Source organism: Vigna unguiculata, chromosome 1, assembly GCF_037176805.1.
Source record: "Vigna unguiculata cultivar grain cowpea cultivar isolate G323 ecotype 2 chromosome 1, ASM3717680v1, whole genome shotgun sequence".
Taxonomy (NCBI): domain Eukaryota; kingdom Viridiplantae; phylum Streptophyta; class Magnoliopsida; order Fabales; family Fabaceae; genus Vigna; species Vigna unguiculata.
In genome coordinates this window covers 45831790-45855633 of record NC_140792.1, presented here as the reverse complement: position 1 = coordinate 45855633, position 23844 = coordinate 45831790, and the positions used below count along the sequence as shown (strand labels likewise).

The 23844-nt window shown below is 29.6% G+C and overlaps 2 protein-coding genes and 1 pseudogene across 5 annotated transcripts; 2 read left to right on the top strand and 1 right to left on the bottom strand.

Annotated features, from left to right (window-relative positions):
• The first annotated feature begins 317 nt into the window (after positions 1–317).
• On the top strand, positions 318–4908 carry LOC114190834 (cytochrome c oxidase assembly protein CtaG / Cox11 family). Of its 4 annotated transcripts, none has more exons than XM_028080069.2 (8): positions 318–602; positions 1724–1850; positions 2186–2498; positions 2600–2652; positions 3209–3281; positions 3732–3836; positions 4139–4219; positions 4297–4908. In XM_028080069.2, exons 2-8 carry the CDS (start codon positions 1771–1773, stop codon positions 4396–4398), a joined length of 807 nt encoding a protein of 268 aa, XP_027935870.1. In that variant the 5' UTR covers positions 318–602; positions 1724–1770; the 3' UTR covers positions 4399–4908. The 4 variants fall into 4 exon arrangements, with proteins under 4 accessions (XP_027935870.1, XP_027935724.1, XP_027935794.1 ...); XM_028079923.2 differs by having other exon boundaries at positions 2150–2498; XM_028079993.2 differs by having other exon boundaries at positions 390–525; positions 2150–2498.
• Positions 4909–12555: 7647 nt separating this feature from the next.
• LOC114180948 (TPX2 (targeting protein for Xklp2) protein family) lies at positions 12556–15687 on the top strand. The gene is made up of 8 exons (XM_028067243.2): positions 12556–12641; positions 12747–12806; positions 14323–14361; positions 14456–14491; positions 14567–14677; positions 14767–14826; positions 14926–15020; positions 15245–15687. The coding sequence occupies exons 1-8, from the start codon at positions 12609–12611 to the stop codon at positions 15372–15374; spliced, it is 564 nt and encodes a 187-aa protein (XP_027923044.1). The 5' UTR covers positions 12556–12608; the 3' UTR covers positions 15375–15687.
• A 3620-nt stretch (positions 15688–19307) lies between these two features.
• Positions 19308–21947, bottom strand: LOC114191131 (cation/H(+) antiporter 15 pseudogene; annotated as a pseudogene).
• Between the last annotated feature and the right edge of the window lie 1897 nt (positions 21948–23844).

The following is a 23844-nucleotide window of genomic DNA, read 5'->3' as shown; positions in this document are numbered from 1 at the left end:
TATTAGATTCCTTTCATAAAGTCAAATTATACTTTTTAAAAATTAGCGACTAAGTAAAAGAACTTTATATTTATTAAGTAACATAATTAAAATATAATTGTCTTTTTGGTATTAAGTATGTTGAGATTGTATTATTAAAATTAATTATCGTATTTAGACTATTGTTTTTTAATGAAAAAGTATTTCCAAATATAAATACTATCTTAACTCTTTTTCAAGACACAAAATCGTGTTGAAATTTGTAATCTCGTATCGTAATAAGGAACATATTGTGATTGAACAAAACTATTTCAATAATATTATATAGGAGCAATAACTAATTCTATAATAGCAATATATATATATATTGATCTTCGTAAAAAGTTATTATCGTTATTTTATATGTAATTACGTTATAAAACAGTAGATATTAATAATCCAAAACCACCCTATTGTATCTAAAATAAAGTTTTCAAAATTTCTGAACCCAATAAAGTGAAGGGGGAAAGAAGGTCTATTCAATCCATAGCTTGGAATTCCCGGCAGGTAACGGTGATTCAGATTTTTGTTATCCTCAAAGGCTTCAACTTTGGCCCTCCCCTCTCAACCTCATCAATTTCGGTGTAACACTTCTGCTCTCATTCTCGCACTTTCGCATTTTTACATTTCTAACGAAATTATGTTTTGTCTCGATGCTTGATTTGGTTGATGGAATATGTGGATTGGGTTCACTTATGTTTTGGGTCTGATTTTGATTTTGCGTTTGCGGGGTTATGGTTCCCAGGGGAGCAAGTATTGTGGTGCACTAATTTTGTTCGATGGAATGTCTCACTGAACTGATATTTTTTAATGGCTGGACCCTTGACTTTGGAATACTTAACCCCTTTCTAACTTTTATGTTCTTTTAATATTCGACCTTCAGAATTGTTCTCTGTGGCTGCTTGTACTTGGTTGACCTACGTGCTTCTTTACCTATTGAATCACACTTACGTGTGTGTTGAAAGCATCGTTCTCAGTTGGTTTATGTTGGGAGTTTCATGTTTTTGCTTGGAATTAGGGAGAGTAGTCGAAAGAAATCTGATTCAAATAAAAATAGGATTTTCCTCCTCCCTTGGGTCCATGTTAATGTTATTTGGATCATGCTCGATCCATTTTGTGTAGTTTTATACTTTTATTGTTTATTATTATTAAGACAAGAATTTAAGCTTAGTCAAGTAAAATGGTTTGGGGGAAGGATACATTTAGTGACACTTTTTGTCTTGATTTGAAGATTATTTCCTTCACAGGTGCTGTCTGTCCTTTGCCGTCCCAGAGTTTAGTGTACTGTTATTGTGGCTTGTTTTTGTTATTAAATTTCAATTATTTATTAACTTGAGAGTTTATTGTTGACATTGTAGTTTTGTACATAGCTCTACACAATGTATGGATGGAAATTTTCATGCAATATGATTCCAAACAAAAATTATTTTTCTTATTGACAAGCATATAGAAAATTTTGTCATAGAACTGAACTTTTAGGAAAACAAATTCTTATATACCACTGTTTGAGAGGATGTATTGACATTTTTATTCTTTTCCCTGATTGCTAATGTTGAAAAAGATTCATTCATGTATTTTGGTCCTTGATCAAACCTTACATATAATTTGGTATAAAAAAAATTGTTTTTATCTGTGATCAATTTTCCAACACAAACATTTCTAAAGATGCTTCACTTAAGTTTATACTTATTTTCTTTTCTTGCAGTTAGCACTTAATGTCCTGTTATTGTAAGGACATAAGTCTTGCTAAACATGATATGGTCAACGCTAAGTAGGAGAACTCATCTCTTGCCATATCTTAGGGCTCTGCAATCGAACTCTCTTGAATCCAGGTTATTCTATGTTTCACTAATTCCTCTGGTTTTGTTATTTTTGTCTAAGGTTATAGATTAATTCTCTTATTGTAATTGGGAATATTTGAAACATTTTTGTGACAGAATGAAAGAAATTATATTTTACTACTTAAGCATCCTTCTCAAACCAATTTTTCTCTCCAATTAGTTATTTGTTTTAACTATAGAGATAAGTTTATGTCAGTTATACATTTTTGCCTCTTTCAGTTCTGACTTCCAGAAAGAAATTAGTTTCTACTTTAATGAGTCATTTGTAGATGATTTTGTTTTCTATTCAGATGCCTATCTATCCTTTCTAAAGGATCAAGTTACAGGTTCATTAATGCTAATACCAGCTTCCAACACAATTTCTCTTGTAATATTCGAGCATCAAAGTTTAACCAAGAATTGTTCCATCCGAGTTACCGGTCTTCAGCTTTTGCTTCACAGAATGTTGGAAAGTCATGTTCCATGCCTGGTTTCCGACACTTCTCATCTCATGCATCCAAAGAGAAGAAATCACAAAAGATGCTTTTATACTTGACGGGCTTAGTTTTTGCTATGGTTGGCTGCACGTATGCTGCTGTTCCCCTGTACAGAAGATTCTGCCAAGCCACTGGCTATGGGGGAACTGTCACCCGGCGTGAGGTGTGTCTGTGTTGGTTTTCAATGGCCTTTTTATTTTTCATCAAAACTTGGCAATTTTTCTTATTTTAAAGGATAATTATGAAATTCCACATTTTTTACAGACAGTTGAAGAAAAGATTGCTCGACATGATAGCAATAATACAGTCTCCACAAGGTATTATTTTTTCTTATTGGATTTTGCCATTTTACCATCAGTCATCATAGGATTAGTTTTTTGTCCAGGTTCATGTTTATTAGAAATAGCTGTTGAATTCCCCAGCAGTTTTAAAAGAAAAAGAATCATCATTTCACCGTTCCGAAGATGGTGGTTCAAATTATTTGAGCTGCTTTGTATTCCTTCATTTATACTGGGAATATGTATAAGATAGCACTTAGACAAAAACTAAGCAAAAGAAGGTTAACATTAACATAAATAGATATTTATTCAGGTTCAGCTCTATGCTGTACCTGAAGATTTCTCCTTAGGACTTGCCTATTTTGTACCATCAACAGTAGTACTTTGTCTTGATATGGTCAATGTGGGACTTAGACTCACACTTAGATTCCTAATATACTTCTACTGTTCTTTTGATATGTCGTGTGAAATATTATGTAATGGTTCAATAAGAGATATACTTATGAGGAATTATTCAATAAACCTCATTTAGGGAGTGGTGCTTTGAAAGCTAGCTTTTTTGCAGTCATAGCTGAAATTTTTTTTATTTGTTCAGGGAAATTGTGGTGCAGTTCAATGCTGATGTTGCTGATGGGATGCAATGGAAGTTTATTCCCGCCCAGAGAGAGGTCAATATAACTTATCTTCTTGCACCTTACAAAAAAAAATATTGCTTTGCATCATACAGGATTTATTTACTTGCATGTGAAAGTATTGTTTAAGGTTGCGCTTAATGTTATTTCCTGGAGCTGTTAGTTTTATTTATATTAGTCCATATAATTTAAGAATAGCAACTCAAGAACTACCAATAACGAAGTCAAGTTAAAGTCTGAGCTTTTGTTTGAAAAGCCAGGTTATCATAGTTTAAATATTTGGGGTACAAATGGTATTTTTAAATCTAAATCTAGCTGTATGCTTACTTAAACACTTTCACATTTACTGCGTTTGACTGCTTGATAGTGTTTCATGTCATTTTAAAAAAGTTGGCTATTATAGTACACATCCCCTGGAACACTCAGGGAATCGGAGAATGAAAAAAATAAGAACTTAAATGTGGCATTGTTCATTTATTGTACCAGGTTAGGGTCAAGCCTGGTGAAAGTGCCCTCGCATTTTATACTGCAGAAAACAAAAGTTCTACTCCAATAACAGGTGTTTCTACGTATAATGTCACTCCAATGAAGGTACTAACTACTGATGAATACCCTGTTTTATTCATAACAAAGGATGTCCGTGAACTCTGCATTCTTCAGAATTTTGGAAGTTCATAATATGACTATCACTATGATTAAAACCTTGGCATATGGCTAAGAACTTAATAATACCAGTTTTGAAGTCTTCCTGTTGCAAGTCTTTTTTTAGATCTTTTTTCTGCTTTACTTATTGAAGAATGTTGTTATTTTCGTTTCTTCCCTTTTCTCTCCTTCCTTGCCCTCCAAAATAGTGTTTTAAAAAAAATGTCGATTATAAATTTTCTTATATTCAGGCTGCAGTGTACTTCAATAAAATACAATGCTTCTGCTTTGAGGAGCAGCGACTTCTACCTGGAGAGCAGATTGACATGCCTGTAAGTGTTTTTGAACTGAACTCCAATTTCTGCATAATGCAGTTACATCTAAACACTATGCTGCTTGGACAATGTAGGTATTCTTTTATATTGACCCGGAATTTGAGACGGATCCTAAAATGAATGGTATCAATAACATTATGTTATCATATACCTTCTTCAAGGTTTCTGAGGAATAAGACCAACTTGAATGTTCACGTCAAATTAAAATAAAAGCTCCTTCCATTTCAAAGTACAAAGATTTAGAGCACATTGATGAAGCTTGAGTTTTCGTTACTTATGGTGACCGACATAAAAGATTGAAATTCATTTTTTATTCACACATAAAGAATGCTGCCCCTTCTTTATACTTGCCAAGTTCTTGAATATTTGGAGCTTCAATAGAACTATTAGGTAACCTTGTGATCAAGTTTTGAAGGTTCAAGGTACAATACCATGACATCGTGAATTATGCTAATTATCTGGAGCTTGAGTTAAAACAGTATTTGGAGTACCTCCAAAGTTAGTCATTTAGATGAATTATTCTGCTTTAAAAGTTATTGAAATTCATGTTGGCAAAAAGGTATGTTACAATAACGTGTATCGTCAATGGAAACTAGGTAGGTTTGAGTTTTGGTGTAACTCTAATGAGGCATTTATTTTATGCTTTTATAAAACTCAATTATTTATAGATGATAGTTTATAGAGTTTGTTTCTTTTGGAAAATGTTCTAAAATAATTATTTTGTTGAAGAGTGCTAGAAACAAAACTCTTAACTATTAGTTAATACTTATTTAAAACCACAAAATCGTTATTATGAATTTATGACTAGTTAAATAATAAGACTCGGCAATTTTTTAAAATAAACTTGAGTTCAAGTTTAAGTTAAATAATAAGACTTGTTTAAAGAAAATATTATAAACCATGTCAATTAATCTATTTTCAATTCAACAAACCATGTAATCAAACTATAGATATAAGTAACAATTGTCGACTTTCATGAACAGTGGCAATTTTGCTTTATTATATTATTAATATTACATGTTAGCTAGGTTTACAAGAGGAAAAAAAAAACTGCTTTGATCATAACACATAATATAAACATTTTTTGTTAGTTTACTATTTTATAACGAAGGAGATGATGGTATTTACTTTTTTATTTATTTATATCAATGTTATGATTAAATATAGAGTTTCATTAATACAGCGGTAAAATTTTGTTTAGTTTCTGCAGCAAGAAAAATCTCTTTTCTCTCTCTTTGTATTAGGATAACATTGAAGTGCAGTATTTTTAATATGCTGTTCCCCGTTTTAATATCTTTACTGGTTCTAATGGGTTCTTTGCTGTAAATTTATTTTAATAAACATTAAGTTAATTTAAATACTTATATCTGAATCATTGGTTTTAAGTTCCACTTTTTAAATCGTTACCTTTTTGTAAGTTCTACTTCAATCCGTGAAAATATATCATCAATATAGATCTAACAAAAAAAGAAAACTCCATCTTCTTCCTAATTTTCATAATTTATTCTTGCACCCTTATATATTTGAAAATTTCAATTTTATCCTTTTTTTATTGAGAAAATATACAATTTATATACGTTTGGAAATGTTAATCGTGAATGCCAAACTTATTACATTATAATTGTATCATGCCTTTTGAATCTGAGTGAGTACATCATGCTTAACCTCTTACAATATAAATTTGTTTTACAAAGGAATAGAAATAATTGTGAGTGATTGAATATAAAAACAAGTGCGTTGAAATTAATTTATAATTACTTAGTATAACAATTCAGTGTTTTTTATTTTTACTTTTTCCTTTCTTTCCTTTCGTTAAGGACAAATACAACAAACAACAGTTTTTTTTTTTTTAACGATTGGTTTTATTATTTAGTAAAAAATAGAAGTTAATGACAACCAATAGTTTAATTAGGATAATTTTTTGTTTTATTTTATTACTATTTTTGGTAAATTTGTTGAAAACGGATATTAGGATTATTTTTTAATATAATAAAATTTAGCTTCTTAAAAAAAATAGTATGTATGACGTTAAAAAAATATTAAAAAATAGTAATGAACTAAAAATTATCAAATTCACAAAAAGGTTTTATTTGTCAAAGAAATTTATGAATTTTAACTACTAACAACCGTAAAATTATAAACATTTTTTCCCAGAAAAACAGCTAAAATATTATAAAATAACCTTTTATATACATATCATAAAACTAAGTTATTATTAAAATAATACTTATTTTCCAGATAAAGCAGTAAAGATATTGTGTTGATTAAAAATAAAAATCAATTTATATTATTTAAGTCACGATAATACCCATCTTGTAATCAGTTTTATGAAAGTATTATTTAAGTTTAAACTCAATTTTTAATTAAAAATGTGTTCACTTATCATGTCATCCCTTTATTGAAACACTCACAAATATCTAATTAATTTCAATTAAACATTAATTATAGTTATTTTTTATTTTTTATATAATTGTTATTTATTATGATATTCATCTTTTATAAGTTGAAGACACAATAATAAATATAGTTTCAAATATTCTAATATGTGTTTATACATATTAAAAATAAATACATTATATATTTCATTATATTAAATGAATATCATAATTCTAACTAGAGATGTTAAAATGAGTTTCAGCTCGTGAGTCAATCCGGTTCACCACATGTTCGAGTTAGGTTGGAGTGAGAAAAAATAAGTTTTTTTTTTTTGTTAAAAAGTGGGTTGAACTGAATCTGACTCACTTAACCCGCGGGTTAAATGAGTTCGATCGAGCTGGATTGAAGGTAGGTTGACTCACTTAACCCATCAACATTTTTTTACATTTTTTAAATTTTTTTTGGTTATAATTATTTACTATTTCTAATTATATAGGTTCACAATTTCATATTTTTAAATACTATGTTGCTCAAGAATACTTAAATAGTTTGAATGCTTAATTAATTTGTTTGTCAAATTATATACGTTGATACTTTAATCTTTAACTATTATCTTTATAATAATATTTGGTGAATTAGATAAATATTTTGATTCTATTATTATAAAAACTAAATTAAATCAATTCACTCTCATTGTAATATAATAAATATATAAAATAAATTATGAAAGAGATCGTGAGTCAACACACTAACCCTCTAACCCACTAATTTATTGTGGGTTGGACCGAACCACAATATTTTTGACTCACAAAAAATAAACTGGATTAAATTAACTTTTTTTTTAACTTAACGCGTGATCAACATGTGAGTCAGATTTGTTCACTTTTACATTCTTAATTTTAACAAACTTGAAAGAGATATAAGTCAATTTTATTGAGTAGACTAAACTATTGATAACTAGTGGACGGTAGCTTCGCTTCTTTCTCTCATTCCTTTGTTTTTCCCTAACACCCTTTCAATAAAAGAAGAGAAGGTGATGAACTTTACAGCTAGGCATGCCTCACTCCACCAAAACATGACAACTGCGTCTGCGTGTGAGAATAAAGCACTGGCGTCATGTTTCTCAAATAAAATATAAAAAAGAGTAAAACAAAATTTTCAAACACATTTTGAACGATTACTAATCATCTTTGCATGCTTTCAGTTCAACCATTAACTATTAATTCTTCACTATATATATATGACGCAAGATGTGAAAGACAAACAAACTAACAAGCCAAATATGTGTATTGTATTGACCTTATTGGATTATAACAACTACTCACTCTCACTTATCAACCAACCACATTTCATACTTTTCTGTATTGATGCACTTAATATATATTCATTATCAGATTAACTCTCACATAAAACTTCAATTATACTATGTAAACATATTAGACAAATTTATATTATATAAATGATGTGAAATTCATTTTATAAGTCTAAATTTTAAGGTTGAATTAAGTTTAAATTCAATTCTTAAATTTATATAAAAATTATTTGAAAAATTTAATAAAATTTATTATTAATTTAACTATCGTATAACTTATTATTAAACACTATAAACATTTAATCTATATTTAAGATATACATATACGATAATAAAAGAAAACTTATAAGATTGAATTAATTTCAAAGTTGAATATATATATATATATATATATATATATATATATATATATATTTTGTTAAGTGAATGAAAAGTTTTATATTAAAATAAGTTAAAAAATGAATATTAGTAATTATATAATAGATTCTAAGTTTATAATATTTTTTATTTTTTAAAGATATTTTAAATTTGTATTTGACTTTTCTCATTTTTTGTTTTACAGTATTGTAAGTTTTAAATTAAATTTTTATTTTAGAGAATGTTAATGCATTTGAGATTAAAAGACAAGAGAGAATAATTTATGTGTTATATAAATTTTTACATAATGTTATTATCTGATTGTTTTTCAAAAATTGTCATAATTGTTTCTCCAATTTTGGAAAGGTGATTTTCGAAAATAAAAATGGTAACATTCTTTTTACTTTTCTTATTGGTGATGTGTTTTTTCCGGATAAATATATATAATATTGTATGGTAATAAGATTTATGATTTATGAAATTTGAAATAGTTAGTGTGGAGATAGATATCTGTGGTGCAGATTCCTTGATGTGGCAGTGGAGTGTGTGAATGGTAGTTGAGACTTTGTCCTCATGTTCAGTTACATTAATGTGTTTTCCACAGTTAAAGTGTGATTTGATATTATGATGGGAAGCTTGAAGTGCAAGGATGTTATTGGGTGGTGTCTTGTAGTAGGTTGATTTTCCATTCACAAACCTAACGAATTGGATGACATTGTGCTTACCCTTCACCTTCACATAACCAAACTCCATTCTTATTCTTCCTTTCGCCCCGTTGACGCCTTCAAGAAGAAACATTTGAAAACTTGCTCTCAACAACCTTTCATCCCTTTCCTTCTCCTCTCCTGGAAATCAAAATCAATTTCCTCCACCCATCGGATAACACTTAACCTTCAAATATATATATACACACACAGAGAATACTCTATATATTGATAATATAAAATAACTTTTTAGGGTATTTTGTAAGTTTTTACAGGTTTCAACCATTCCTGATTTAATTCAAGAAAGGATTTTAAAATATGATTTAAATTAACTATATTTTTTGTCTATTAACTCTCACTAAAAATTATAATTAGTTTCTATTTGATACTTTGACTCGATTTAGGTCCGTAGTTTTAGAAATATGTGTATTTAGTTTTTTTTAATGATGAACTAAGTCATTTTATCCAGATTTTATTAAATTTATTTGACATTTTAAACACGTTTATTAATTAACATTTAAGTGAAAATTTGTTAAACTGTCTAAACAATTCAAATAGTAAATCATAAAATATCAAATAAGTTTAACAACAAAATTTTATAAAATTTAGTTATAAAGACTGAATAAACATACTTTTACAATTTAAAAACTAAATTAAATAAATTTTTTAAACATGAACTAAATCTAATTTTTAGCAAAAAAGTTAAGGAATATATATATATATATATATATATATATATATATATATATATATATATATATATATATATATATATATTTAACCCTGATTTAATTCCATAAAGGATCTTAAAATACGAGAGATCCCATCTTTAATTTTTTTTTCCGTAATATCCTTTTCCCAATCATTTTTATTTATTTTTTATTTCTTTCTCTTTTCTTACTAATTTGATGGAAATAGGAAATTAGCCGTTGCTTAGCTCCTAGTAGTATATATTCTGTGTTTGACAAAATTTGATTATTTCCTCTAAAAGAATTATCCGTAAGTAACTTTGTATGTATCAGAGTTGTTAAAATGGGTCGAAACCCTCAAACTAACTTAGTTCATCACGGGTTCGAGTCGGATTGGGTTGAAATTTTTTTATAAATTTCAATACGGATTGATTTTTGACCCGACTCATTTAGAATCCGGCTCATCCGGGTTGAACCTGTGGTGAGCTGGGTTGGCTCATCAACCCGTAGATAAAAGGGTCACACAAGTGTTTTTATTTTTTTTATTAAGTTGAGTTTTACATTTAAGTCATGTTAAGTTGTTTTTTTATCCGGCACATAAATAATTTGTATTTTTTTATTTTGGTTTGTATTTGGATTGTATTAAAGTTTATTTAGATTTTAATTAGAATTACAATTTAGTTTTGACTGAAAAAAATAAAAAAATAATTTTCTTTTTAATTAAGTGAACCCGTGAGCCAACCCATTTAACCCGCCAACTCGTAATGGATCGGGCCGGGTTCAAATTTTTTTGACTCGCTAAAAAGTGAGACAGATTGAGTTGACTCACTAAATCATCAACCCATGATTGATCGAGCCGGATTACCCATTTTGACAACTCGATTTCGTACATAGTCTCTACAGTTTTTAATAACATATAATATAATGTACTTAAGCACCTTTTTTTACTAATAATTATAGGAATAAAAGTACATAGAAATAATATAATAAAATTTGATGATAATATAATTTACATTATTGTTAAATCATATATTGTCATAAAATATATAGACGACTTTGTTAGTACAGAAAAATAATATATATATATATATATATATATATATATATATATATATATATATATATATATATATATATATAATCTACACAGACAATTATATTTCATTAAAGTGACATAATGAAAGATATGACAATTTATGTGTGTGGTCACGTACTTGTGAACAAGTTTTCAAAAGCAGACGAAATAGAAATGCAAAACTTAGATTAACGACAAAGCATTGAAAAGCATAACAGGAATTGAAAAGACTGCGAATGCTATTGTACAATATTGATCCATCATGATGTCTACCCAATCAAAGATTTATTTATACAAGTTAAGAGAGAATAATAATGCACATCAATTGACATTTGTTCATTGAATCTGAGTCACACGGGGATTAACTAATTGATTATAAAGATATAGAGTGTAACTCAAGTTCTCCGAACGTTAATTAACCATCGACAATATCACAACAGCAGAATTTAACATTAATAATTTCAACGTATAAATAATTGTCTATTTTTGTCGTTTTGTCATTTTCAACCATCTGATTAGTTTTCTTCTTCCGAAGCACTAATCTTTGCTTTATTTTAGTGCATTTAATTAACGTTTCTATAATTATGAAACGTTTAAACAGCATAACGCATTAAACTTCTTGAAATGGTAACTACTATTTTAATCTTTGTACAAATATCATGTTTATATTTTAAATTAAAACTGCTATTAAGTACATTTTTCAAAAATTCACGTGGAGAAGAAAAAATAAGTTTGGATTCTCTACTATTTTTTTTTTATTATTCTTTTGCCGTGCCTTTACGATATACATTGTTCTGATTCATATGTTTTTAATACTTAACAAAGAACAATACAACAAAACTCAACAGAAAAATCAAACTAGAAAAAAACAAAAAGTTAACCGGAGCTTAACTTCTTTCTATACATCATCAATACTAATTACTCTAAAGTTAACAAATTTCTTTAGACTGTAAATCCACAAATTATTCACACAACTAAAGAAACAATGGATATGAAAGCATATATTTGGTGGCATAGAAGTGATAGACTATAAGATTCAGATGATGGTAGCATGAAGGATTAAGTGATAGAGAAGAAATGTGAAAGTGAGGCAAAGCTTAGATAGAAGGGTGTGTGAAAGGAGTGTGTCTTAGGTTGGTTTGACCTTACGGCTTCAACAAGAAACATTTGAAAAGGTGCTATTAACAAACCTTTTTATCATCACTTTTTCCTCTTTCAAAACTCTCCCTGCACTAAATAAAGTGACTCAATTCGTGTGTACCTCACTCAATCACATCTACATTCTTACTTTAAATGTCTTGTGTACAACTCTAAACATGAAACATGTTACACACATTCATAAGTCTAAATTTAGGTTAAACTAAAATTACAAATAACTTCATAGAATCTATAACTCAATAAGTTTATCACAAGTAACAAATACCGATGAAGTTACTCTAGTTTAAACATGCAAATCCTAAACTATGCTTTTTCGGTATTCAACATTACATAACTAAAGTGACACTAACAACTATATAATGAAAGGACGTATTTTTCCAATTAAGTAACAGACACCTCAGAGCTCTCAACATGATCAAAACATACATACTTGTTAAACTTAAGATTGATTAATGTGAAGCAGGGATTATCCCTGACTTAAGCCAAGTGGAAATTTTAAGGAACATGGCAAGTTTTGACAAATATATGCCTGAGAGGGAGGTTTAATCAGAAAGTTTGGTACAAGAAAACATGCAAATCCTAGAGCATGTTGGTGATGTAGCAACAGAAAATAAAATTTTCAGACAGTTACCAACCTCCAAACTCCTTTTCCACTCTTTATATAGTCCTCTGAGTTCATAAACGGCTACACACTACTCATCCCACTTAGTTAATCATGGAGAAAGCAAGCACTAAATCTGCTTTCAAGGTTGGGAAGCTCAGTTTCATTTGTTGTTTTGTTCTTTTCCCTCAATAACATGTTCTAACACTTTCACTATTCTTTTTCCATTTTCCTTAATCTTCCATGCAAAAGTTTGTCAAGAACACTTCTCCTTCTGCAGCTCAATGGAGCGGTACTAATTCCAAAGGAATGGTGAGACTATGTCTAGCTTTACCCTCGTGAGTCCAGATTTTTTTGTTAGGTTTTTTCGATGTTATTTTCTGCTGAACATTAAAAATACATTATTGTATAAGTCGAAGAAAGGCCTTCCTTGTTTCATTCACATTTAGTTGCCCCCTAAAAGCTCCATGAATGAATGGATGTTTTGGGTTTAGATTTTCGTCATTTTGCAGGACTTAGGGAAGTCATTGAAGATAGTTTTTCTGCACTTGTTTAGTTGTTTTTCAATTCACCTTAAGGTTGAAAGTATTATGCAACAACTACGTCACCTTTGAGTGACAATGAAAAAGAAAAGAGATCGAAGAAATTTTATTTAAGCAACACCTCTTGAATACTTAGATAATGGTGATACTACACTTTGTGTTATTGTCATTGCTCTTAATTAACACTAACCCATATACCAAATGATAATTTACATAAAATGCAGTTTAGACATGCATGCATATGATAACTTTTGTCACAAGATACGAATATCCTGTTTAGCATAAAAAAGTGAATATCTTATTTCACCTTTTCAATATTATCATTGAACTTTGTTTCAACTACCCCATCCACCCAACAAGTTTATCCATACAACTTTCTACTTGCTAACAATTATTGAATCCTTGATTACTTAAATCACATGTTATCTCCCAAAATTTTGAAACAACATTATAGCTATAAACCAATGAGAGCTTTTCCGACAAAAAGAAAAAAACAAGAAACCATCATTTACCCGCTAATTTTATCCACCTAAAAGATCATAACACTAATTGCTTTTTTTGCTTTACATAGATAACACTGTGGAGTCTGACTCGAAAGAAATATATTATGCACCATGTAACTAAATGAGTTTTTTTCTTATTTTTCAAATTCATAATATTCTTCTTCTTCTTTTTCTTTCATTTCACTTTCGATTATGTTTTGCTTTACATCGATCTCAAAATATAAAGAAACTATCCCTTTTTCGCATGGTCATGAAAATGAAGTGTAATGGTATTTCTCAGTTTAAAGATAGTTCATAAGCATTTGCACACACATCGTACATGAACTATGTATGTGTTTAGACATATTGGACTACTTCTTTTCCTTTTTCTCACTGAGATGATTAATTCATGAAACCATGCCATTCCGTTTAGACATATTGGACTACTTCTTTTCCTTTTTCTCACTGAGATGATTAATTCATGAAACCATGCAATTCCATAACTTGGAACAAGTGCGTCACCCCCACAGTGGCCCCAGAATGATCACGCGAGTTTTGTCTACTAATGTTATAATTATTATGCTTTTTACTTTCTTCTCCGTTATCCTATGAATGATTGGTTGTTTAAAACCCCCTACCTTATTATACATGAATCATGATGGCCACCTAAATAAACATAATTGGATGTTTCACAGAGATGTGCTCAAAGACAAGACTAAAGTAACTAACATACGTAAATTTCTGCAGTATATATATGCAAATTTCTAATATAAAATTTGTTGAGCTATTTTTCTCTCTGTATAGGCTTCAAGAAGGTCATCACCACCCAAAGAAAGTAACATGGTATGATATACATAATATTCACGTAAATTTCTTCAGTATATATGTCAAGTTCTTAGTTCTAATTTGGTGAGCCATTTTTCTCTGTGATGCTTAGGCTTCAAGAAGGTCTCCACCCAAAGAAAGTACGATGGTATGTAATATGAATGAGTTAATATATATGTAAATTTCTTCTTCCAAATTTGGTGAACCATTTTTGTCTGTCTAGGCTCCACCAAAGTCTCCACCAAGGTCTCCACCCAAAGAAAATACTAAGCCACAGGAATTCAAACTCCACACTCAAGAAAGAGCTGTCAAGCGTGCAATGTTCAATTATGCTGTAAGATAATAACGTGAACCAATCAGTGCTGAAGCTAGGAATTAGCTTTATGTGATTATTAATGAATGTGGTTTTGCAATCATGCACAGGTGACAACAAAATTCTATATCATGGAGCTGCAAAAGAAACAAGAGGAGAGGCTGCAAAAGGTATGCATGTAGATATTGAAGCTGCTTGGTTTTGTTTATGAGAAAGCTAACATCAGAGAAAAGTTTATATACGAAATTAATTGAGCTAATATGGAGCAGTTGATTGAAGAGGAAGAGGTTCGTTTGCTAAGGAAGGAAATGGTTCCAAGAGCTCAATTGATGCCTTATTTTGATAAGCCATTCTTCCCACAAAGGTAAAGTTCAACGATAAAATTTTCTAGCATAATAAATAAAAGGCAATTATATGTGTGAGAAGGAAAAGGTTGACATATAGAGAGAGAATTAGAATAGAGTTTAACTTCAACATCTAGAACCAAAAAGTTATGTTTGATTTTGAATATGATAACTAAAAAAATGAAATCTTAACTTAAAATCATTTACACTATATGCACAAAGATTAAAAGAATTTGACATGCAGATCAAGCAGGAGTGTTCCAAGAGAATCGTGCCTCCACATGATGAGTGGCAAGTGCTGGAGCTGCAGTGTTGGCAATGAAATTTATAACTTGCACCACTATGGTCACCAAGCTCTGAAACCCATTAAGTAGAAGCTTTGTGGGAAAGAGCATGTAAAATGTATTCATCTTTGAATGTCATGCATGTTGTACACTATCCGTAGGAAACTTAGAGTTTTGTACCATACCATTCCCCCACAACCTAGTTCGTTGATTAGGCATCTGGAGATGTTTTGATGATGTTTTCTTTCTCCTAAATAAAGATCAAGCATGTACTTTTGTTGTTGTGTCTTCTGATCTTAATTGGTATTTCCATATACCAATGTCATTGTACCAATATTTTACCATTCCAATGCCTTGTACCTTTTGGAAATCAATAGAATAGAATTATCATTTTGCATGTGCATTGTTTTGACCCTTAATTAGTTTATCTTTATTGTTTTTGACACATAGTGCTATATATTTTAAGGAATAATAATAAATTTATAAGTAGTTAGTATCAAGCAATCTTTCAACTTAGTAACATTAAATTAAATTATTTATCATCCCATTGTTTCTAACAGTATATTTCAGCTTTAAAATCATACTATTCCTCAATGGTATGTGTGAACTGTCAAGTGGCTAATTTGAAACTGCAACGAACTAGGGTAAATTTTAAGTATGTTTTCTGTCTTTTTGTGTCTATTTTATTTTATTTAATATAAGGTATTTGATATTTATAAGTTAGACATAGCTAGTTTAAAAACCTATTTAAAAATTTAATACATAACGTCATTTTTAAATATTGTCGTAATTTAGTGATCTTCTCATGTTATTATATTCTAATAGCATTTATTATTTGTTAAAAATTAACAATAGTTGGCTAATATAATTTTGTATCTATCTAAAATTTTCTTGTAAGTATCACTCTTTATTAATTTAAATTTTTCATTATTAGAAATATAAATATCAAACTAAGTTATAAATGCTCTATATTGTGTAAAAATAATGAATTCTAAAAGTAGAGTTACTTACTCTTCATAAAAAAAAAAATTAAGATATGTGCAACTGACATACTATTAAATATTGGTGTCAAACCTAGTTGGATCAATCCGATAAATTTTTATGCGATACTAATTTCAATGCAAAACCACTTTTATTTAAAAGGTCCCATAGAAAACCTTTCATGCTTCTTCATTGTTTTTCTCCTCTTAATCAAATTACCACCATTCACCGGTGCAAAAGGATGATACTAAATTGGTTTTGGAATTAATCTAATATTAACCGATATAATATGCTTTTTACGTATTAGATCGGTGCAAAAGGATCATACTAAATTGGTTTTGGAATTAATCTAATATTAACCGATATAATATGCTTTTTACGTATTAGATCGGTTGTAATCAACCAATCTAATAATTATCTCTTAGATCAGTTCCAGTTAACCGATCTAAAAATACCCATACAGAGAAACATCCATCAGATAAGTTATATTAGATCGGTTAACGACAAAATCGATCTAATATAACTAAGATCACTTAAAGAAAATATTAGATCGGTTGTAACCTTAACCAATCTAATAAAGCACATATTAGATCGGTTAAGATTACAACCAATTTAATATTGCCTGTTTCTTTTTTTTTTTTAATTTGTTTCATATTTGCAACTAACCAAAACCTGTGACAACACAAACAGTTTATACAGTACAGAATTAAACATTAATTTAAATCCAATGGATTTGACCAAAATATTTCTAAGTCATAAACACATCTATCCAACAAACAAAAAGAAATCTATCAACAAATGTACTTGGCCCATCTATCCAATATTGAAGCATTCATGCAAAGGCCGAATAACAAGTTTTCTATGTAAATTAGCAACAATATAAAACATACTAACACTCACAACGGTTCGTTAATTGCTAACAGTCTTCAATCGTTTAGCCCAAATAACTTGCGCTTTGAAGAAACCGAACTTCTGAGGAAACAAGAAGAAGAAAGAGGTTACGTTAAAACAAAATAAAATCAAAAGCATTACAGTTTTTGAGAATGAGAAACGTACAATGGGTTGGGCCATGGCCCCATTACTCACATGTTAGAGGAAAATTGATATTAGCACTCCCTATTTATTATTTGAACCCCTATCTTTTGCCTTTATTGTATTTCTTTTGGTGAAAAATATTACTCATACTATGCGTTATCGCGCCTGTGTGTATGTATTTTTTAAATATGCGTGATATTATATTAGTAGGTCATAATATTATAATGTCATTAAGTTAATATATATATTAAAATTATATTTATTAAAAATAAAGTAAAATATATCAGAACAAATAAAAGAATAACCATTGATAAATAAAGAAGAAGAGAGGAAGTAGAGACATATGATTTTATAAAAAGTTTGTAAAAATAACGGTCAATTTTTAAAAATTTAATAAATTGTTATATTTAAAGGGTAAAATCGGTATTTTGAAAAGTGAACACAAAAAGGGAAATCCCCTTTATATATTGTTATAGATAAACAAGTTTCTATTACTACTTATACGTACTACCACAGTTTTAGCTGCTTTTAAAAGTTCAAAACTAGTTAACTTTTTCTTTCTAATATATTTATCAAATTCATTATTTTCTATTTTTCTTCTAAAATAATTTATTATGGAAAAATAAATTATTTCAAAATTAAGATATTTTCTGAAAACAAAACAGAAATAAGTATGTTTAAAAGGAACGTGAAACAAAAATGGACATTGTGTTATGTTTTTAGAAAAAAGTAGTAGAAATTGGGATTCAAAGTATATAATAAAAATAACTTTTTTGTTGTATTAATTTTTAAAATTGATACAATAGAATTAAGTTTTGATTGGAATAATTTTTCAGAAAAAATAAATGCAATCAAACATATTTACACTTCTATGGCATTTATTTCTCTCTATTTTATCATGCCATTCCATTGGTGTTCAAATTATTTATTGTAATTATTAATTTTGAAGTAAGTTGTAAATTAAGGTATTTTTAATTATGTTTTTTGTTATTTTCTTAGTGAGTATTCAAATTTTTATATTTTTAATTATTTCTTTTGTTGTTTAATTTTTTCATTAACTTAGTGATGAGAGTGTTAAGAAATGTGAGTGAGTGTATCATTTTTATAATACAACACGTTTGGTGAAAGTAACCAAAATCACTTATCCTTCTACATTAATTATAATAACATTTTTTATATTAATCACAAGACCTCACTCAATTAATCATTACATCACTGGTTAACGAAAAAATCCAGTTAACAAAAATAATTAAATAGAAAAACTTACTTAAAAGAATATAATTTTTTTGAATCACATTTATTTAAAAGAAAAGATCAAGTTACGTACTTTAGAAAAAAATCAACAAAATTATTTTCTATCCTTTTCAATTATTGATTAAGTCATTTCTTTATAATTCAAATTCAGCATGCCATGATTGATTAGAGATAAAAAAAAGACATTATCATGTTAGTTTATCATTACTATTTTTTTTATATATTAGCTCAAGCATAAAACCTCATATTCATGTGACTATGTAACAAGCATATATAGAAATATAAAAGAGTACAAAACAATGATAAAACTAAAACATAAATAAGTTCCAAACTAAGTTGAATAAGGATGCATAAATACACATGTGTATATGTATTTATCGAATAAAAAAATATTTATTTTGAAAAAGAAAAAATTGAAAAAAAAATGTTAATGTATAATCAGAAAAATTGGAAAGAAAAACTGACTTTTAAAAAATAATTGCAAATAAATATAAGCAGAATCAATCTTTTTCAATTGTTAGTTTAATTGAGGAAAATATAAAATGATGTCCACAACACAACAAAACTAAAATGAGATACAAAAGAAATGATATGATATTAACAAATAATCACATTTGTTAAAAAGTAAAATTAAAGTTATTGGTAAAATTTACACTCATTTATATCATATAAAATGGTATACATCAATCAATTTGACCAAACATATTCATGTAAATTCGTTGTGCTTTGCAAACTTCCATGCTTATTATGTCTTCAAACAATAGACTCAAACATGCCTTTGTTAGTGTCCTTCTGGGTAAGAGTATTTCCAAAAACCATTCCTCCATATCCATATTGTTGAACAACTAGCACAGACGAGCGTGAACCAAAATCGTTTGACACCAAAATATCCCCTATAACTCCAAGTTCTAAGCACTCACACCACTCTAGAAAATTTGAGAAGACCTTAGAGTTCCTGCAATTCCCTTGTCCAACTATGTAAAGATCACAACCAATTTTATCTATCTCATTGAGGATTGCAGGAATATCTTCACCATTATGAACATTAATCTCTGAGTAGGATATTGAATCACTATTATTAACCGCTGTAAGTCTAAATATGCTTATATACTCATCATCTAACTCTTTTTGCTTCTCTGTATCTATTATTGTAGATAATATCTCTTGTGCTTCAACATGAACTGAAGCATCTACTTCTGCCGCTTCACCCAATAGAAGAATTCGAACCACTGATAGTTGTGTTCCTAAACGTCCTGCCATCCTCCATGCAATGGCCAAGGCTTCACGATCATCAGGGCCCCCAACAAATACCACACGAACACGAAGGTTCATTTTAGGAACTAACCCAAAATCTCGATCAACAAATATTCCCACTGAGCAGGGAGCACCTTGCATTACATTTTGGTTTATATCTTTGTATACAACACTAGTCACTTCTAGAGTACCTTCTAAAGTTAATTGTTTATGAAATGGAAGAAGAATTAAGCTTGTGCGTTTCTCATCTGCTGAGTGGTATATGTCCTCATGAATAGTTGTATATGCTGACACCACATTTAAGGTCTCAACTCTAATAGCGCCATATGCCTTTCCAAGTGCTTCAAATGCATTGTGAATGCTTTCTAACTCTTCCTGAGACTTGGTCAGGTTTTGTTCTCCGAGTTGGTTGCCTGGTTTCCCTATATGTGCAGCAACTAAGGAAGCAGCACGTCCAGTAAGTTCAACAAGGTACAAGGCAAAAACATGCACAGGGGAAACTCTCATGGCATTAAAACATTCAATTATGTTAATCATGCTTGCAGCTTGGCGAGTATTGTGAACACAAGCTATAAGTCGAAGCTCTGCATCAACTCTTAATTTTTGTATGGTCTTTAGCTTGTTTTGTTCAAACCTCTGTCTTGGTTTGTAGATGGCATTGATGACGGGAGACACAACTATGGTCATTAGAAGAACAGCAGAAGTTATAACAGCATAGGTAGGTATAGAAAATATCTGTAATAACACATCATAATAACTTATGAGTTAGACTGCAATTGATATCTAAGAAACTAAAGTAATTGAATATAATGTTTTAAATAGATTAATACCATTCTATCCCAAGCAATGTTCAACATTATTAAGGCCATGGCACCTTTATTATTCAAGATCAAGCCCAAGGTCAAACCATCTCTAATACGCATACCAAAGAAAAAAGTCACAAATAATGTGCTTAAAATCTTTAAAGCACACAATAAAAATATAATCACAATTGTAAATGGCCAAATTTCTTGGGAGAAAATTGAAATCAACATAAGTTTCATCCCAGTCCCAGTAAAGAAGAGGGGTGCTAAAAAGCCGCCAACAATATCATCTGAAATGGACATGATCATTTCAGCAAATTTCCCATGAGGTAAAATTAATCCAAAAACAAAAGCCCCGACAATGGCATGTGCACCAAGAAAATCTGTAATACATGAACAAGCTAAAACACCCATGAATATAAAGAGTAGTTGATTATCATTCCATTCATCTTTGTCTGCCTTGTGATCAATAAACCATTGAATGATTGGACGTACCACAAAGATACATACAACAATGAAGATTATTGTGCATAACACAGTGTAGATAGCTCCTTTACCATTATTTGAAAATGGAACAAATAAAGTGAAAAGAATCCAACCATAGGTGTCACCAATCATGGCTGTTGTTAATGCCGCTTTACCAAGACCAGTATAAAGGAGCTTAAGCTCAGAAAGTGTGTGTGCTACCACAGGAAAACCTGTAACAGTGAGAATTAAAGTCCAAAGTATATAAGCATTATGTGTACTCTCCTCAAGGGGAATCATCATAAAATGTCCATAAACTTTTCGAAACAAAGCATATAAACATGGTGCAACGAGTATGGGAAAGATGATCCCAGCAATTGCGATGCTTGCTGCTTTCTTTTTCACGTGTAGAATGGTATTTAAGTTCATCTCCAATCCACTAAGGAATGCATAATAAATGAGACCAATGTGCGAAAGGACCTCGACATTGACGACCCCATTTACTGGGAAAATGAACTCAAAAATTCCCGTGAATCTTCCAAGTAATGGCGGTGTTAGTAGGAAACCAACCTACACAATTATAGTTTAGAATGCCCACACATTACATTGTTAAAATGCCACATATTAAAAAAATTGATAATTTTCATAAACAAATTAACTTCAAGATTTATTTACTTACAGCGATTTGTGAAATGAGACGAGTTTGATGCAGAGGTTTGTAGATTATGGAAAAGAGACGAGATAACACAGCAACAAAAGCAATTTGAAAGGCCAACACAGGAAGCTCCGTTTTTAAGACTTTATCAGTTTTCCATAATTGATTAGGATTAACTATAAAGACGTTGTAACATGCAGGTACTGTGTCCGTCATTGTTCCTTCGATTTTGTATGTGATGCACTACTCTCAATATTTCTCCTACAATGGTGCTTTCAACCTTTATATCTTTTTTTCTTTTACTTACAAAACGTAAGATTAAAAACACATTATTGGTATGTAACAACGTAATACCTCATTGACAACATAAATTCCACCTATACATATTTATTTATGGTATCTCTTATCTCAGGGGCGATGTCATTTTCCGTTGAACACAACGAATAGTCAAAATCTTCTACAGTTACATAATTGCATTATTATTTTATACAACCACTTTATTAATATTTTATAAAATATTTAAATTTTAAATATCTTAATTTAATATTGTTATTAAAAATAAGTTATCATTATTTAGAGAAAATAGGTTGTAGATACATCTTTTTAATTTCCTATTGATAACTTATGTGATTATTATTTTTCCTTGACATAAAAGAACATGCAAGATTTAGTTTCTTTTAGGCAAGAAAAATTCAAGTATTTCATTTTTAGAACAAACATGCAACCTCTCATCCATACAAAGACAATAACATGCATTTTTTTTTTTTGTTGAAAAATAAAACTAAAATATACAAACTTGACTTTTTGTGAAATTTTTTCACACGGAACCAACAATGTTATTATTTCAAGTCAACTATTATATTGGACTTGCAATATTTTCCTACTTAAAAAAACAAATAGGAAGTACATATTCAAACCCGTTGAATTAAAATGGTCACATTTCAATGAATTAAGCCAAAAACAATTCTTTTACCCACTTAATTATAATGAAGTTTATAGATTTTTACAAATGTTATCACTTTCTATATTTTACATTGTCAATTTACAACACTTTATAACTTTCAATTGAATTCTCTTAAAAAAAATATTACAATTAAATGAATTAGATTTTTACGAAAAAAAAAACTAAAGATTTTATTGGTGTCAATTTGATATAGACGAGTCAGCTTGGACATAAGGTCAAAGTGTAATATCCCAGGTCAAAGGTCTAGATTGATTGTTTGATGCTAAAGTTTTAGACAGGTTGGCCCAAGTGACGGACGAGATGAGGTGGCCCTAACCAATGATGGAATTAAGTCGACACAGGCTGAATGTTAATTCAAGTTCGTCTAGATATATGGTCAAGCCAAGTTGGCCTAACTCATAGTTGAGTCAAGTCGGCTCATGTCCATATTCGAGCCGAATAAGCCTGGGCTCACAGTCGAGTTAAGTCGACTTGGGTCTAAGGTTAAGATAAGTCAGTCTTGACTGAAGGTTGAGATGAGTTGGCCAAGGTCGAACGTCAAGACAAGTTAACTTGGGTCAAATGTTGAAATGAATCAGTCCGAATTAAAGTTGTAGCCAAATTAACACAGGTTAAAGGTCGAGACGAGTTGTCCAATTTGAAGGTCGATTCAAGTTCGCACAAACTGAAAGTCAATCTGAGCTAACCTGACTTGAAAGGTCTAGCCAAGTCGACTAATACCAAGGTAGATTTGAGCCAAATTAGGTATGATCCAATTCTGGTTATCTTGATCTTAGATTAATTCGGATAGATTGACTTATGACTTGATCCTAAGCCATTAAGCTTTTATAACTATTTTGACTATGTAAATTTTTCCTTATATAGGCTTTTAGCTTAGTAGTCTTTTTTTTACCTTTTAACTGAAATTAATTAAGTGCAACTTAAGTTTCAAAATAGTAGGTCTTGCACTCAATACATTCTAAAAAAAATAACAACACGATGTTTTTCAATGTTGCAATAATTATTTTGCTTTATTTTAATGCATGTTCTTCACACCTGAACAACTACACAATTTTTGCAAATGTTAGCCTGAATTTTGCGGATCTAGCTAGGCTTTGAATTGCATACCTTACCCTTCTCTATCTGTACACGGTTAATTTTGTTATTTTT

Bases quoted from the DNA above. Each gene is read 5' to 3' on its own strand.
- LOC114190834 (XM_028079923.2), top strand. From the start codon at position 1,771: ATGATATGGTCAACGCTAAGTAGGAGAACTCATCTCTTGCCATATCTT. The intron at 2,653-3,208 runs GTATTATTTTTT...TTATTTGTTCAG, and splicing joins AATAATACAGTCTCCACAAG to GGAAATTGTGGTGCAGTTCA. The intron at 4,220-4,296 runs GTAAGTGTTTTT...TGGACAATGTAG, and splicing joins GAGAGCAGATTGACATGCCT to GTATTCTTTTATATTGACCC.
- LOC114180948 (XM_028067243.2), top strand. From the start codon at position 12,609: ATGGAGAAAGCAAGCACTAAATCTGCTTTCAAG. The intron at 14,678-14,766 runs GTAAGATAATAA...AATCATGCACAG, and splicing joins GTGCAATGTTCAATTATGCT to GTGACAACAAAATTCTATAT. The intron at 14,827-14,925 runs GTATGCATGTAG...AATATGGAGCAG, and splicing joins AAGAGGAGAGGCTGCAAAAG to TTGATTGAAGAGGAAGAGGT.